Genomic DNA, 17205 nt, shown 5'->3' with positions numbered 1-17205 from the left:
ATGTAACAGTAGCAACATTACAGTTATGAAGTAGCAACGAAAATAATTTTATGGTTGGGTCACAACATGAGGAACTGTATTTCAAGGGCCAGAAGGTTGAGAACCACTGCCCTAGACTCTCCTGAATTTCCTGTTTGCTGGCTCACCCTGCAGATCTCAGGACTCCTCAGCCTCCATAACCGAAATTCTGTATAATCTCTATTTATTCACCCATCCTCTTGGTTCTGTTTATCTGGAAAACTCTAATACATTCAATTAGGCCTAAATCCTCACAACTTAGATGTAGCCCTAATAGTTTCCTTAGCATCTCATACATCACCTCCAATTAGGCCTAAATCCTCACAACTTAGATGTAGCCCTAATGGTTTCCTTAGCATCTCATACTTCATCTCCAGACTTCTAATACAACCAGGTTGTGTATCAAATCGCACCCAGATCTCATCCATTCATGCAACAAATACTGAGTACCTACATGTCACACACAGTTGTAGGCTCTGGGGAAGACAGTGTCTCCAGACTTCTAATACAACCAGGTTGTGTATCAAATTGCACCCAGAGCTCATCCATTCATGCAACAAATACTGACTGAGTACCTACATGTCACACACAGGTGTAGGCTCTGGGGAAGACAGCAATGAGTAAGACAAAAATCCGTGCCTTTATGAAGCTTACAGTCTAGTGGGGGGAGACAGATCATTAACAGAATAAGTCATAAAATGTATTGAATGTCAGGTGGTAACAAGATGGAGACAAATGAAGCAGAGAAGGATAGAGTGTTGGCGTAGGGGTGGAGTTGTAACTTTAAATAAAGTGATCAGGGAAGAATTTACTGAGATGCTCAAGTAAACACCTGAAGGAGCTAAGAAACTCACTCATTCAGCAAGTGTTTCTTTTTTTTAAATACATTTTTATGGATTTCAGAGAGGAAGGGGGAGGGAGAGATACACGTAGGTTGCTATGCCCAGACTCTCCAGTCAAATGCCTTCTCTTTGCTGTTTTATGGAGCGTTTTCTGCTGCTGATGCCAAGACCCAATGCCTCCACTACAGAAGGCAGTCAGCAGGAGGAAGAATCCAGACGGTCTGCTCAGTCCTTCAACTGATTGAACGAGGCCCACCCATACTAGGGAAGCCTACCTGCTTCACTCCTCTACCAGTTCATCGGTAGGTCTTTGTAATGATCTGTCTCCCCCTACAACATGCTGTTACTATCCAATTCTAGCAGATATACCTGGCCTATTGGTTTTCTTTTTACTGCAATGAACACTAGGCACACACTCATGACTGGGAGTGCCAGTCATGTATCTTCATTAATGGCTGTCATCTGCAAGCAAAACAGTGCCCTTTCCTAACGGACATTGTTTGGCCGCAGGCTTCTGCATCCTCTGGAAAAGCACCACCTCTTCTCAGATGTTTGGAAAGTTTTGATATTTTAGCTGAATCTCAATTTAAAGAAAAAAGTCTACCTCTTATCACATGTAGATTTGGGGTAAAAGATTCCTGCCCTTCACATACTGACCTACTGTGGAGTTCCTTTAAATAATGAATTCCTTTGAAGCAGCCAACTTCAAGCTTTTCTGCATCTCGTTCTTCTCACCAGAAGCTTCAGGAAATTCCTACGAATAGAGGACATTTTCATCTCTTCGTAGAAATTTCCTACGAACTGTAGTACGTAACTCCAATACTTTAGAAACAAACGAATACATAAAACGAATGAATTCATGGTATTTATTACTGGGGTGGTTTACAGAAAAGTCTTTTTTCCTCTGTTACTTGAGACATAAGAACAGTGTTTATCTCATATGACCTCCTTTTTGAAGTTTTATTTTAAAAAATCATAAAACTCTGTATCTGGGAAGATATTAGTATCAATTTTTTTAAAAAGTGCAGAGGGTTGGAGATAGGGCCGTGGCTTTGTCCTCAGTAACTACGTCCAAACAAGGTGTAGTACTTGGCAGGGTTCTTGCCGCACACGCATCTGGCTCCAGGCTGCAGCTCACAGAGTGGTTTGAAGGGGATGCAAAGGCTTTTGGCTCCCATGGATGGAGCACCAGGTTCAAGATCCTGATCCCTGAAATTAAAACATACAAGAATGCCATTCATTGAAGCCGTGCATGTCTCTTCTTTCTCACAGCCTCACCTCCCACGTCTTATCTGCTCATTGCATTTACCTGGCCGTGGTCTTCTTGATCCAGTCTTCACAGTCAATTTCCCCACAGAATGGGATCTGAACAATCTAATAGGAAAGGAACAATATATAGTGTGTATCCCTCCTTCCAGGCTGTAAATAGAGCACCAGTTATTTGCAGCCACCCAGCCCATGCTCAAATGGAGTCCCTCCTGCAAACTCTTCCTTGCACGTGGGACTTGGTTAAAACATGTTCCCAAAGGCTTTTCTAAGAACAAAGTGAAATAGAGACGAAGAAATGATAAAACCTGAGTAATTCATCAGATGAACGTTCCTGCAGGGTAAGGAAGTTACCTACTTCTCTCATGTTCATTCAGCAAAATGTATTAGCCTGAGCCCCCAACTTGGTAAAATGTCATTTTGATCATCTGCCTTGAGATAATAAAGAGGTGATAATTTCAAGGCAAATCCTGGAGGGAAGGAATGAGTGGGTAAAGGGAAGCTGGAAGGGCTGGTAGTAATAAATATTCTGAAAAAATTGAATAGAGAAATTGTGCAACGCAAACTGAAGCAAAGACCAACCTGGGTATAAGAGCTGAAATCACACCAAGCGACAGCCCTGAAACTTGGAAATCATTAGCAGTTGTGCAATCAAAGCATGAAAAAACTGTATTTGTTTTAAACAAAGTATTGTTTAAAATTCATTACAAAAAACAAAATGGGGAAAATCTTTACTGTCACTATTTAAGCAATGATACGAATATTAAGACAATTACAAAAAAATGCCTTTGGATACTAAATTTGGTTTCTTAGAAATTTTTACTTTAACTCACAACACAGCTGTATTTTTAAATAACTAATAAATTTTACAGCAAATGGTCTTATTTTCTTTTTCTCATGAGAAAACATTACTAAGCCTTGAGAAGGTATTTCCAAAATAATTTTTAAAATTTAAAATGATGTAGCATGTAAAAAATTCAACTTAAGTTATTAAATGTTTTGGACTCATAAGTGATAATTTTGTAAAACACCATGTTTTAATTCTTTCTAGCTTCAAAGTAGAGTATAGATAATAAGACCTAAAATTTCTATTTATCTATATAAGTCATTAATATGAAAGTACAGTATTCATTTTTATGTTATTTATTCAGTCATGGAAAGGTTCTTAATTTTTATTTTTTATAATTTCTATATCTATGTTTTTAAAAGATACAATCTTTTGCAACACACATCTTCCATTTTGTAGCAGAAAATGTTAATGACAAAAAATAACAAGACTCTAAAATTATGATGATCAATAGATTAGTAATGTATTTCAACAGTAAATATATATTACAAATATAAATAACATTTATTTTTCATTTAACTAAGACCATCCCCTTGGAAAAGTTACTGAAATCAAGCCCTACACATTTTTTTTTTTTCATTTATACCAACAGGGAAAGCAGAAAATCCAACTTTCACCTACATTCACATTCCAAAGATCCCTTCCACCTTCTCCCTTCTTAGTAAATACAATTTTATTTACAGTAACTTCAAAGGTTGCTGGCGGGCCAGTCAACATATTTCAGCTGAGCAATGTAAGATGAGATGCGGACGGAATTGGCTACTGAATTCAAGAAACGTAATGTGCTTTGGCCTCTGTGCTCTTTGGACACACAACTAAAATATGTATTCTGCTTTAGAACAGATGCGGAATCTATGATTCCACTAATGTCTGCTGAGACTCATTTCTTTGAGAGCAATGAACTAACTAGTGTTGACTCTATCGATTTATTAACTCTTATGTAATGTCTTCATAGACTGTATTGCCACAATGACTCCATATTTCTATAATACAGGAAATTCTAAAGTTCAGTAAATAGTGGAGAAAAAATAAAATAATCACAAATTGCAGTGAAAGGAGAAACGAAACGTACACGGCACCAGTGGCTACCCATTCTCTAGCCTTCTCTCAGAAGGATGGAGCTTGAGTCACATGACAAATTACAGAACCCAGAACGGGGAGGATGAAAGGCAATATGCCAAGCATAAGAGAACGCTGGACACGGAAGAATAATGGATCTGAAGGGCATTTTGAGATGAACTATTTTGCACTCATTTTATAAGTTAGTAAGCTGAGCCAGCGAGATTAACATGCTCCCAGACCACGCACTGAGACCTAATAAGAGGTTTTAATCATAACCAATTAAAACTTTGCCTATTAAGCGTGAGAAAAAGCTTTTACATAGTCAGTTCACAGTGTTATCCAAAAATGATATACTGTCAAGTTTTAGGAAAACCAGATGGAAGAGTATATAATGGCCCTGGCTCGTTTGGCTCAGTAGGTAGAGCGTTGGGCCTGCAGACTGAAGGATCCCAGGTTCAATTCCCGTCAAGGGCACATGCCCGGGTTGTGGACTCGATCCCCAGTGGGGGGCATGCAGGAGGCAGCCAATCAATGATTCTCTCTCATCATTGATGTTTCTATCTCTCTCCCTCTCCCTTCCTCTCTGAAATCAATAAAAATGTATTAAAAAAGAATGCTGAATACTATGTAATCCTTCTGTGTGACTGGCCTTGAAAAAGGGATTAATATCATGCTTAAGTTCAGTGAGTCTTAAAACACCATTTACTGAAATATTTTTATATTCAATTGTTTTTAGAAGTCTCTTACCTTTCCAGAATCCAGCAGCTTCTGGAAGTCCTCCATTGAATTTGCCACCACCATATGAGTCTTAAGGTCTTCAGAAGCCCTACCAAGAAATAATGAGAAAAGAACACATAACTTCTCCTAATAATATGTTATTTTTAAACAAGCAGAATTTAATGAAATAACAATAATCTGGAAGTAAGAACTCAATGTGAACCTCGACTTCGTCACTAGCAATGACATTCAGTAAATCTCAGTGAACTCATCATTGTGTAATTGTGAACATGAAGTGGATGAGGAATTTGCCAAGCACACAACAGGTAATTTTTACTTTTGTTATTGTTGTTAAATCTCTGTTGACCAACATTCTATTCCTGCTATACCACTGGCTACCTAAGAGTCTGGGTTGTCTTTAAAAAAAAAAATTTTTTTTTTAGGGGGGGGGGTATTTTTTAAACCTCTCTGGTCTTACTTTTTGAAGTTTTTACAAACCTGGAAAAATACTCAAGTAAGTCTAATTACCCATACAGGATTCTGAGAATCAAACACGAAGGCATGAAAATTTTTGAAAAGGAAAAGCTCATAAATATCCATTATTCAAGCTATTTTCACCCACTAGGTAATTCTTTTAGAAATGGAAATAAATGTTATTCTCTTCTGCATTTGAAGGCATGCATGACATGAGGAAAGAAAATAAGGCGCCACACATGGACCAATCTTCTAGTGCCTCTGCCTTGAGACCTGTGATTCTAAGACCCCCTTCCTATAGGTCAGGGCAGCCCTGAGCACCCCCCACCCCCTACCCCCATAGGCGGTTCTGAGCCTTGGCCACACATCAATCACTTGGGAGCTTTCACTACTGTAGGTGCCAGACCAGCTCTAGACCAATTACGTTAAAATCGCATGGTAGGGGCCCAGGCACCGCTGGTTTCTAAAGCCTCCCAGGGGCTGTTCATATGTACTCGGCAGGTGAGAATCAATGCCTTATTTCCTCAAATTTATGTCATAAAAGCCTAGATCTAAAATGAACCCAAATTAGCCCATGGGCCAGTCAGTCACTGCTGCAAACCTAGCAGGGAGCAGGAAGCACCTAGAAAAACGTTCATAATACTAAAGTCAAAACACAGAGAGAAAGGCGCATTAAGAACCACGGGAAAGAGGACTTCCAGTTGGGACAGAGAATTCCCGGGAAAGATCTCAAAGGTCGAGTGGGGTTGGGAGATGAGAGGCGTGAGCCGCTCATTCTGAGGAACTGACTTTCTGAAGAGATTGGCGTGGATGTCCTCCAGAAGAGCTTGGAGTTTAGTCTCGGCCTCATTTTCAGTCACCGTGAGCTTCTCTCCAGTATCGCGTCGGACGGCCACAAACTGACAGCTCTTCATATCACGCGGCCCGACTTCCAGTCTAATGGGAACTCCCTAGGAAACAAAAGAGGCGGCTAAGATGACACAGGCACATCTCCAACTGAACACGGGGGGTGGGCCACAGGTAGGCTTACAGTTGTGAGTTCACAAAAAAAACAGTTTATTCTTGTATTATTAACCCTTTGTACGCCGTAAGTGTCTATAGATGCAAGCAGCGGACCTTCCCCACACGCCATGCATGTCTATAGCCGCAAACCTCGAATATCAACTCTGGTGGCCCAATTTTAAAATCAGACTTGTTAGTGACATCTCTGGGTTTGTAAGGAAAATTATGGTAACTTAAATTCGCGCATATGGAAGAAATTCCAGTCTCGTCCCGTTTTGGACGCATGGCAGTTACCTGGTTTATTATAGCATTGTTTATTTGTATTATAACTGTAAACCTACTTTTGCCCACCCTATATAGACTAATTTCATGGCTTTGACATTAATAAAGAAGAAACAAAACAAAGGCATGCACAAACAGTAAGAAAAAGCAGGTAATATTCCTGAGCCATTACAAAAACCCATTCCAACGAGGCATAAACCTAAGAAAAAACTGTACTGCCTAAGGTTTATTAAAACAAAATAAAAGCTTCCTCAAAAACGAGTTCAAATTTAGCAACTGAGCTGAACACGTAGTTTCAGTGAAGAACTCATAACGATGAAACAGAGAAAAGTCATGAGAAAGACTTACATTTTATAAAAATACACGTAAAGAAGATCTAAAGCCAACGGGAGAGCTTACCTTGAGCTCCCAGTGGTTGAATTTCCAGCCCGGCGAATAGTTATCTCGCAAATCAGCTCGAGCTCGAATATTCACACTGAGCAGCCGCCTTCGATAATCATTGCATTTTGCAATCAGAGCATCTCTGTCTTCCTCAGAAAGTGCGGTTGTGATGCCACAAGGAATGACCACCACCTGGAACCCAGCACAACAGCACATGTTCACACAAAGCAGCAGCATATAGACGTGACTCTAAATCTCAACACAAATCAACAACGGGGGAGGTGGGAGGGGGACAGGAGGCTTATAGTTGTGAGTTCATGAAATAGTTTATTCTTAATTATCATTTATTAATTATAGCATTATCTGTATTACAATGTAAACCTACTTTTGCCGACCCTATGTAGACTAATTTCATGGCTTTATTGACAATCCTATATAATAAAAGCCTAATATGCTAAGTGTCCGGTCGTTCATTCAACCAATCAAAGCATAATATGCTAATGATATGGTAAGGCCACTCAAATCCTTGCTATGACGTGCACTGACCACCAGAGGGTAGACACTCCGACCGGTAGATTAACTTGTTGTTGGGGGTCCAGCCAATCGGAACTGAGCAAGGTGGGCCGACACACCCTGGAACCCTCCTGCAGTCACTCCCTGGCTGGCCACTTCCTGCAATAATTCCCCAGCCCTAATCGTGCACCGGTGGGGTCCCTTGGCCTAGCCTGTGCCCTCTCACAATCGTGAACCCCTCGGGGGATGTTGGAGAGCCAGTTTCAGCCTGACAACAGAACCGGCGCTATGACACACACTGACCACCAGGGGACAGACGCTCAATGCAGGAGCTGCCCCCAGGTGGTCAGTGCGCTTCCATGGGGGAATGCCACTTAGCCAGAAGCCAGGCTCACAGCTAGCGAGCGCAGTGGCAGTGGGGGGAGCCTCTCCTGCCTCTGCGGCATTTGGACATCCCCCAAGGGCTCCCGGACTGCCAGAGAGTGCAAGCCAGGCTGAGGGAGCACCCAGCGTAATACGCTAATGATATGCTAAGGCCACTCAACTCCTCGCTCTGACCACCAGGGGGTAGACACTCCGACGGGTAGATTAACTTGCTGTTGGGGCTCCAGCCAATCGGAACTGAGCAAGGTGGGCCAACACACCCTGGAACCCTCCTGCAGTCACTCCCTGGCTGGCCAACTTCCTGCATTCTTCCCCAGCCCTAATCGTGCACCGGTGGGGTCCCTTGGCCTAGCCTGTGCCCTCTCACAATCCGGAACCTCTCGGGGGATGTTGGAGAGCCAGTTTCAGCCTGACAACAGAACAACAGGCGCTATGACACACACTGACCACCAGGGGGCAGACGCTCAATGCAGGAGCTGCCCCCTGGTGGTCAGTGCGCTCCCACGGGGGAATGCCGCTTAGCCAGAAGCCAGGCTCACAGCTAGTGAGCGACCCCTTTGGGGGTCGAACGACCCTTTCACAGGGGTCACCTAAGACCATCGGAAAACACATCTATAATTACATATTGTTTTTGTGATTAATCACTATGCTTTAATTATGTTCCATTTGTAACAATGAAAATACATCCTGCATATCAGATATTTACATTACAATTCATAACAGTAGCAAAATGACAGTTATGAAGTAGCAACGAAAATAATTTTATGGTTGGGGGTCACCACAACATGAGGAACTGTATTAAAGGGTCGCGGCATTAGGAAGGTTGAGAACCACTGCTCTAATGAGTAATGAAAAAAACAAAACAAAGGCATACACAAACAATAAATTGCTGGTGCGATTTCTAATCTACATAGAATGTCTACCAATTAGCTGCACATGGCTTGTCCATGCTAAATAAATCATTTCAAAAAAAATGATTTCTAGAAGAAGTTTTATATAAAGAAGCTAAAAATTAAGAGTAAATAACAAGAACACAAATGATATACATAGTTATACAACTGAAGTCTAGACTGAATTCTATGTTGTTTCTCTGTTGGCAAAACCTACCCAGATGATATTGAGAAAATTGCCCTTTCGAGTTTCTGTTAGTAAATATGACCTGTGTTTTAAGTGCTAACAGAAATACCTTCTTACCTGAACGCAGGCTACACGGGGAGGTAACACTAAGCCCATGTTGTCCCCGTGAACCATGGTCATGACACCAATGGTCCGCGTGGTCAGGCCCCAGGAGTTCTGATAGGCAAACTGCTTCTCTCCTGGCATCTTTGGGTCTTCAAAAATGATTTCAAACATTTTGGAAAAATTCTGCCCTAGATGATGTGATGTTGCTCCCTGAAATAAAGAGAAATAGGAGCTTTAATTGTAATAACTTATTATGCCTGTGAAAATGACTATAAAATCACATGCCTTAATATGACCTGTTTTGTCTTCCTTGATTTATTTATACATAACACATTTTTAAAGTGTAGCTGATACACCAAAGAGAGTAGGTTTAATCAAAAGTGCTGTAGAAGTGTGCTGCTGTGGGCAGCCCCTAACGGAGGAAGAACATTAGTTACGAAGGTTAAATGGGACTCCACGCCTTGGCAATTCAGAACACAGGCCTTGACTTAATGACTGACCTTGGAGACTTAGAAAAGTGGGGCAGACATGCATGAAATTAGCATGTGGGCTGGAAGCACATGAAGCACTGATTTTCTAAAAGAGCCTATTGCTCTGAGGACAGAGAAATGCGCTGGCTCTGCCCACAGGCTATGCCGACTCAAGTCCCCCATGAACCCAGGGCAGCAGCCGGTACCTGGATGGCTCTCCCACTGGCAGATATAAACGCCTCCACGGTGGTGGTATAGTCTCCTCCTGCAAACTTCTCCTTTTCAGTTTTTCTTCCTTTTACAACAGGAATTGCCAGGAGTTCTTCATATACCTGAGCATATAAGTCAAGTATCTGCAAGACCTGTAACAACATTTTAAATGCAGAAGTGTTCAAATTTCTGGTATACTTATTTATTACAGACCTATAACCCTGTACTATCTAAAACTAACTGTGGTGGGAAAAGCACCTCAAACAATAAAAACCTTTTTTTGTGGAAGGGTTAAAGCAGCCAGTGTGAAGTTATTAAGGAAGATATTCCAACAAAGCAGTGTGAAAAGAAGTTAAGAGCTTTTAAAAACCTACATAAATGTAGAGTGCAAGAGAAAATTAATGCTTTTGAAAGATACACAAAAACCAGGGTGAAAGTCTCCTGAAGAATAATTAATTTCACCCACGGGATTATAATTTCTGCTACATCCTAAAGTCTAAAAAGACTTCCATCTGAAAAGCTATAAATAGCATTTTCTAAAAAAAATTCAACAAGCAGTTTCTTAAAGTCCATGCACACTTACATTCACTAGTTTTTTCTCTTAACATTGCAGTGTCAAATTACAATTATAACAAAATAATTTATACCAAGAAATTCTTTTAATGCTATTGTGATGAGATCAATTTCAGCTTAGAGTGATATATTGAACGGTCACCTATAATAGACATACTGCATTCCTCACAGCTGGAAAAAGCAGCACAGGGTGGACAAAGCAAAGGACACGCACAGAACTGAGCAAGGACGACCACTCTTCATACCTCTGCTGCTGCTTCCTCAAATGTGGCGAAGGCGCTGTGCCCTTCCTGCCAAAGGAACTCTCGCGTCCGCAGGAACGGCTGCGGATGCTTGAACTCCCAGCGCTGGAAGAGGCAGGACGACAATGGGGTCGTTAGAGAGAGCTTTGCCGTTTTCATTAGCAATTTCATGTGTGAGCAATCAGAAGTCACAATGTGATCCAAAGGACTGCAAAAAAGCTTCCATGCTCCCAATCCTTTGAATAGACCAATGAGCAGGCAGGACAATAGGAGCACAGAGAAGGGGTGTGTACATTGCAATGTCAAATTACAATTATAACAAAATAATTTATACCAAGAAATTCTTTTAATGCTATTTTGATATCAATTTCAGCTTAGAGTGATATATTGAACGGTCACCTATAATAGACATACTGCATTCCTCACAGCTGGAAAAAGCAGCACAGGGTGGACAAAGCAAAGGACACGCACAGAACTGAGCAAGGACGACCACTCTTCATACCTCTGCTGCTGCTTCCTCAAATGTGGCGAAGGCGCTGTGCCCTTCCTGCCAAAGGAACTCTCGCGTCCGCAGGAACGGCTGCGGATGCTTGAACTCCCAGCGCTGGAAGAGGCAGGACGACAATGGGGTCGTTAGAGAGAGCTTTGCCGTTTTCATTAGCAATTTCATGTGTGAGCAATCAGAAGTCACAATGTGATCCAAAGGACTGCAAAAAAGCTTCCATGCTCCCAATCCTTTGAATAGACCAATGAGCAGGCAGGACAATAGGAGCACAGAGAAGGGGTGTGTACCTACCACCACGTTGCACCACTGGTTGAGCCTGATGGGCAGGTCTCGGTGTGACTGCACCCACTTCGCATACGCAGGATACATGACTGAAAGACACAGGGAAACAGGCAGGCTTAGTCACTGGAGGTTTTCTTTCTCCCCGAGGGCTGCTAAGAGCTAAACTGCAACATAACTAACAGGAAGGAGAACGTCGTGTTTGTGTAAATGTGTTTCCAACGTCTGTAATGGTCAGTGAATGGTATTATGTATTTCATAAAGCAGGTTAATCAAGAAAGTTATCTAAACCTGATCATATTTTGTGTTCTTAGCAATGAAATTTACATTTAACATTTAAGTTGCTTTCCTGCTGTTTTGTTTTTAAAAACACTAAGTGAAGACTTATAGTATATACCACGTTCTATGTTAAGGTCTTTGCATTCATTATCTTGTTCAATTTTCATATCCAACCCAGAAAGTTGCTATCACAACCTCAATACTAAAGACGTGGAAACTGAGGTTAAAGACGTTAAAGTGATTGCTAAACTACTAATTTGAGTGAGGCGCCTGTCTTATCATGGCCTAGTTAGGACTATCTATACTAGTTAGTAACACACACACACACAAAAAAAACCCTTGCCAATCTAGTATGTGAAAACTGAACTCCCAGCGCTGGAAGAGGCAGGACGACAATGGGGTCGTTAGAGAGAGCTTTGCCGTTTTCATTAGCAATTTCATGTGTGAGCAATCAGAAGTCACACTGTGATCCAAAGGACTGCAAAAAAGCTCCCATGCTCCCAATCCTTTGAATGGACCAATGAGCAGGCAGGACAATGGGAGCACAGAGAAGGGTGTGCACCTACCACCACGTTGCACCACTGGTTGAGCCTGATGGGCAGGTCTCGGTGTGACTGCACCCACTTCGCATACGCAGGATACATGACTGAAAGACAGGGAAACAGGCAGGCTTTTCCGGCCAAGGGCATGTACCTTGGTTGCGGGCACATACCCAGTAGGGGGTGTGCAGGAGGCAGCTGATCGATGTTTCTCTCTCATTGATGTTTCTAACTCTCTATCCCACTCTCCTTCTCTCTGTAAAAAATCAATAATATATATATATTTTTAAAAAGAGTAATACAAGATATAAATACAACCATTAGCAATCTATAGAAAGCCTACATGAATGTAAATGTAGTATTAAGTAACAAAATTTATAAATACAACATAGAACATTCGTGTTGGCAATTTTATAACTAATTTCAAGAATAAAAATTATACCAAGAATACAATTCCTTGGAAAGTTCTGAAAAATTATAGCATAAAAACAAAATAATATAACTGTGGTGTGTATACCACGTTCTATGTTAAGGTCTTTGCATTCATTATCCTGTTCAATTTTCACATTCAACCCAGAAAGTCGCTATCACAATCTCAATACTAAAAACGTGGAAACTGAGGTTAAAGACGTTAAAGTGCTTGCTAAATCAGCAGTTACAGGGAGAACCAGAATTTAGGGTAAATCTGTATGTTTGATGCATCTACCTGGACTATGGAAAGCTCTTGCCTTAACTACTAATTTGAGTGAGGCGCCTGTGTTATCATGGCCTAGTCAGAACTATCTATAGTTAGTAACACACACACACACACAAAAACCCTTGCCAATCTAGTATGTGAAAATCAGCTGGTGTCATAATTTCAATAATGCATCATTACAATATCACACAAGAGCTTCACCAAAGTATCAAAGAGCAAATAATCCTGAACCACAGATGGATACTCACGTTGGAAGACACTAACAAGCCCAAAGGCTCAAACTCCAAGACTAAGTGTACTTCTAGGAAAGTCACTTAACCTTTCAGCCTGTTTACCTGCCAAATGGAGATAACAGTAGCTGCCTCATCCTTCCTCACTACATGTTGTAAGAGTAATACAAGAGCCCTAACCGGTTTGGCTCAGTGGATAGAGCGTCGGCCTGCAGACTCAAGGGTCCCAGGTTTGATTCCGGCCAAGGGCATGTACCTTGGTTGCGGGCACATACCCAGTAGGGGGTGTGCAGGAGGCAGCTGATCGATGTTTCTCTCTCATTGATGTTTCTAATTCTCTATCCCTCTCCCTTTCTCTCTGTAAAAAAATCAATAAAATATGTATTTTTTTAAAAAGAGTAATACAAGATATAAATACAACCATTAGCAACCTATAGAAAGCCTACATGAATGTAAATGTAGTATTAAGTAACAAAATTTATAAATACAACATAGAACATTCGTGTTGGCAATTTTATAACTAATTTCAAGAATAAAAATTATACCAAGAATACAATTCCTTGGAAAGTTCTGAAAAATTATAGCATAAAAACAAAATAATATAACTGTGGTGTGTTTTTTGTTTTAAAATATATTTTTATTGATTTCAGAGAGAAAGGGAGAGGGAGAGAGAAACATGATGAGAGAGAATCATTGATTGGCTGCCTTCTGCACGCCCCTTACTGGGGAATCGAGCCCGTAACCCAGGCATGCGCCCTTGACAGGAATCAAACCTGGGACCCTTCAGTCCGCAGGCCAACGCTCTATCCACTGAGCCAAACCAGCTAGGGCCTGCGGTGTATTTAAAAAACAACAACAAACCTTTATCCTATTGCTAAAGAGCTCTGTAATGAATACTGTACAGAATAAAATTCTATACGTCAGTTTGCATTCATTCATCTTGGCATATACATTCATTAAACTTTACATACTGTCAACAAGGATTATAAATATCACAGAAGGAAGCGCAGACCCACTCTACACAGTGTCTCTAACACTTCAGTGCGCTTCCTCCTGCACCAAGGCCGCTCCTCACCTGTTTCACTGGTAGGACGAACGGCAATGGGTTCTGCCAACTCTGTTTTGCCAGATCTTGTAACCCAAGCAACCTGGTAAGAGAAATCACTGTTCATACATTTTACAACAGCACTTAGAGAAGTAGCACAAATGCTGGCATTTCAGTAATTCAGCTTTTGCTCTCTGTTACGGTAAGGTGAATGCTGCTATTCACTATGGGAAAAGGTAGATACTGACTGTCCTTACAAACATTGAGAGAAAAGCAGAAGCCAGTTAATCACTTAATGTAACAAACACAATCAGACATAACTTGCCCTAAAGGCAGAAACATGTCTTAAAAATGGCTTTCAATTTAAAAAAACTTCTCTAAATCGGCTATTATAACTTGCCTTTTAAATTACTATTCAAGTGTGAACTGAAAATACACTTTTGAGTTTATGTGGAAAAAACGGCAAAAATCAATCCAGCCCACCCACCTCCGGGGCAAAGTCGGCCACGTGCGTCTTCTCCTTCTCCAAGGCGCTCTGGGACACGAACATGGGGAAGTAGCAGTTCTCCACGCCCAGCTTCTTGATCTCGGCGTCGAAGAAGTCCTTGATGGACTCCCAGATGGAAAAGGCCCAGGGACGGAGGATGTAGCAGCCACTCACATCGTAGTATTCAATCATTTCGGACTTGGTGATGACCTTTGTAAAAGAAAAATGCAGGTTTTAAGGCCGAAACAGAACCAAAATTACAATACAGGTGCCGATGCATGATAATCACACTTCCACCTGGAGGTGGCCAGCGCTGGTACATCCTCTTCATGTGCATGTAAACAGACCTTTCCATCCTCAGAAACACGGGGCCCTACACTCGTCAGAAGACTTGAATTCTAATCTTGCTCCTGCTGCTATCTTTGTGACTTTGGACTATACCGTCACCTCACCATACAAAAATAAAAATAAAAATGACTATCTCATAGGGCTACTTCATGATTCCACACTTATGTGAAGATGCTTTGAAAACTGTGACATGTTAGATGACTGTATTATGTATTATTAAAGGCATATACTTTATTATTTTGTGTCTGGACTTCAGAACCGAAATATAAAGTTGCCTTTGAGAAATTTAATACATAAAAATCAAATGAATGCATACTCACCTGAGAATACCAATCTGCAAGATTTTCTTCTTTTTTTGCCTCAAGACCCAACCTGCAGATGTGAACAGTAAAATATAAATTTCTTCATTCAGCAATTGCTTCTAGGTTGAACAGAAAGAAACCTCTAAAGGTCAAAATATTCATTTTTCTTTAGTATAATTTCTGTATTGATATCTCTTCTATATTCATTCTATTCTAGATAATAATCCTTTTCTTGAAACACGAACAATTACTCAGGAACCGTCTTATGATGCACACAGAAAAATCTACCTATGAGTTGTTTTATAAAAAAGTACATCGTTTTAGAGTTTGTAAACAAGGCTTTCTTCGTTTAAAATCTTAGTGTATTTATACTTGAATTCTCCATTTGAAACATTTCAAAAAATGCCCATCTTAAACCTGCCCCTTCACAAGTAGTCAGAAGGTAAAAGATGGAAATTTCTTCCACTATCCTGTGCATCTGATCACGCCGTCAATAGGCAAGAAAAACAACTGCGGTATCCTCTTGTCTAAGAGACTGTGTTTGATGTGAGCATGAGACAGAACTTGAACTTCAGCTAAACAAATCTAAAACACAGTCTCTCAGGACAGAAGCTGTTAGTAACAGTGCTTCCTCCTACTAAGCCGCTCATGGAACCAAGCACAAGGTTCACTCTAAGTTCCGGATGGGGCTTAGAGACGAGAATCACGTTATGTGCACAGATTGGAAAGTACTAGACCACCACCTATCCCACCACTGTTTTGTTTTTGAACAAGCTTAATTTTATATACAACTAAACCCACTTTAAATCCTAGTGAGTCCCCACAAAAGAATTTCATTCAAAAAATCTGTTTAGAGTGCAAACCGACATGTCTAGTTAGGTACCACATGTGTTAAAAGGGAGAGGACGGGCCCTAACCGGTTTGGCTCAGTGGATAGAGCATAGGCCTGCCGACTCAAGGGTCCCGGGTTCGATTCCGGTCAAGGGCATGTACCTTGGTTGCGGGCACATCCCCAGTGGGGAGTGTGCAGGAGGCAGCTGATCGATGTTTCTCTCTCATCGATATTTCTAACTCTCTGTCCCTCTCCCTTCCTCTCTGTAAAAAATCAATAAAATATATTTTTTTTAAAAAAGGGAGAGGACGGAAGATGTATATGTTTGCTTTTAGTTACCTATTCAGTGGGCACAGAAAAAACTACTAACAGTGGTTACCAATTCATTATGGTGGTCGGAGGAACTGGGAAGATGGAAAACAAGCATAGGATGGAGACTTCACTGAACTTTTTCTATTCTGAGACTCTTGAGCCAGCAAGCGAATGTGTTGCCCATTTAAGTAAATAAACAGAAAATTAACAAAAGCTACCTGCTGACACTATACCTTTAGCATTCTCTGACTTAGTGTGACAGTCAAACTAACCACAAAAAACTCCTTTTAATCTAAGAGTCGAATGCATTCCAAACACTGCTTCCCAGCGAAGGGAGTTCCCGAGGTGGTTACCTGGTCTGCTTCCGGGGGCCCTGCCCTTCGCCGGCTCCGCTGGGTGGCAGCCCACCACCGCCCTGGCCTCTAGAGGGCTCTTTCTTGGAGCCATCATTTTGCTTTTGAGGCTTATTCTGCTTTTCGGATTTATTTTCCTTTTCTTTCTTTTTCTTGTCTTTGTCCTCGGCCCCAGTGGCAGAGACGGGCTTATACTCGACGCCGGTCAGAGACTTGTACTGCGCCTTCCGCTGCAGGAGCTCCTGCACAGCCGCGTCCACCTGGTCCTTCGGTTCAGCAAGAGAACAGGATGGTGTTTAATTCAAAGCCCTGCCCGAAGCTTTAGAAGCAGATCTGAGAACACCACCGAAGGCAGAGGGGTGTGTGGTAGGGGGAGAACGCTGTATGTACTAACTTCTGAAAATAAGTAAGTGAATACCGCCCTAACCGGTTTGGCTCAGTGGATAGGGCGTCGGCCTTCGGACTGAAGGGTCTTGGGTTCGATTCCAGTCAAGGGCATGTACCTTGGTTGCGGGCACATCCCCAGTGGGGT

The 17205-nt window shown here is 41.5% G+C and overlaps 1 protein-coding gene across 4 annotated transcripts in view; it reads right to left on the bottom strand.

Annotated features, from left to right (window-relative positions):
* Nucleotides 1–1709: 1709 nt before the first annotated feature.
* Nucleotides 1710–17205, bottom strand: part of EPRS (glutamyl-prolyl-tRNA synthetase) — a 44848-nt gene continuing 29352 nt past the window's right edge. For all 4 annotated transcript variants that reach the window (XM_014528055.1, XM_014528054.1, XM_005879884.2 and 1 more), the window contains 13 exons: nt 16674–16939; nt 15195–15246; nt 14527–14736; nt 14070–14142; nt 12095–12174; nt 10968–11069; nt 9647–9802; nt 8983–9180; nt 6910–7083; nt 6016–6176; nt 4783–4861; nt 2170–2234; nt 1710–2069 (listed from right to left, as the gene is read on the bottom strand). In XM_014528055.1, the coding sequence (XP_014383541.1) occupies nt 1919–2069; nt 2170–2234; nt 4783–4861; nt 6016–6176; nt 6910–7083; nt 8983–9180; nt 9647–9802; nt 10968–11069; nt 12095–12174; nt 14070–14142; nt 14527–14736; nt 15195–15246; nt 16674–16939 (1767 nt within the window). In that variant the 3' untranslated portion in view covers nt 1710–1918. The remainder of the gene's footprint in view (nt 2070–2169; nt 2235–4782; nt 4862–6015; nt 6177–6909; nt 7084–8982; nt 9181–9646; nt 9803–10967; nt 11070–12094; nt 12175–14069; nt 14143–14526; nt 14737–15194; nt 15247–16673; nt 16940–17205) is intronic.

Source organism: Myotis brandtii, unplaced genomic scaffold (genome assembly GCF_000412655.1).
Source record: "Myotis brandtii unplaced genomic scaffold, ASM41265v1 scaffold612, whole genome shotgun sequence".
Lineage (NCBI taxonomy): Eukaryota > Metazoa > Chordata > Mammalia > Chiroptera > Vespertilionidae > Myotis > Myotis brandtii.
This window is presented reverse-complemented; position numbering and strand designations above follow the sequence as displayed.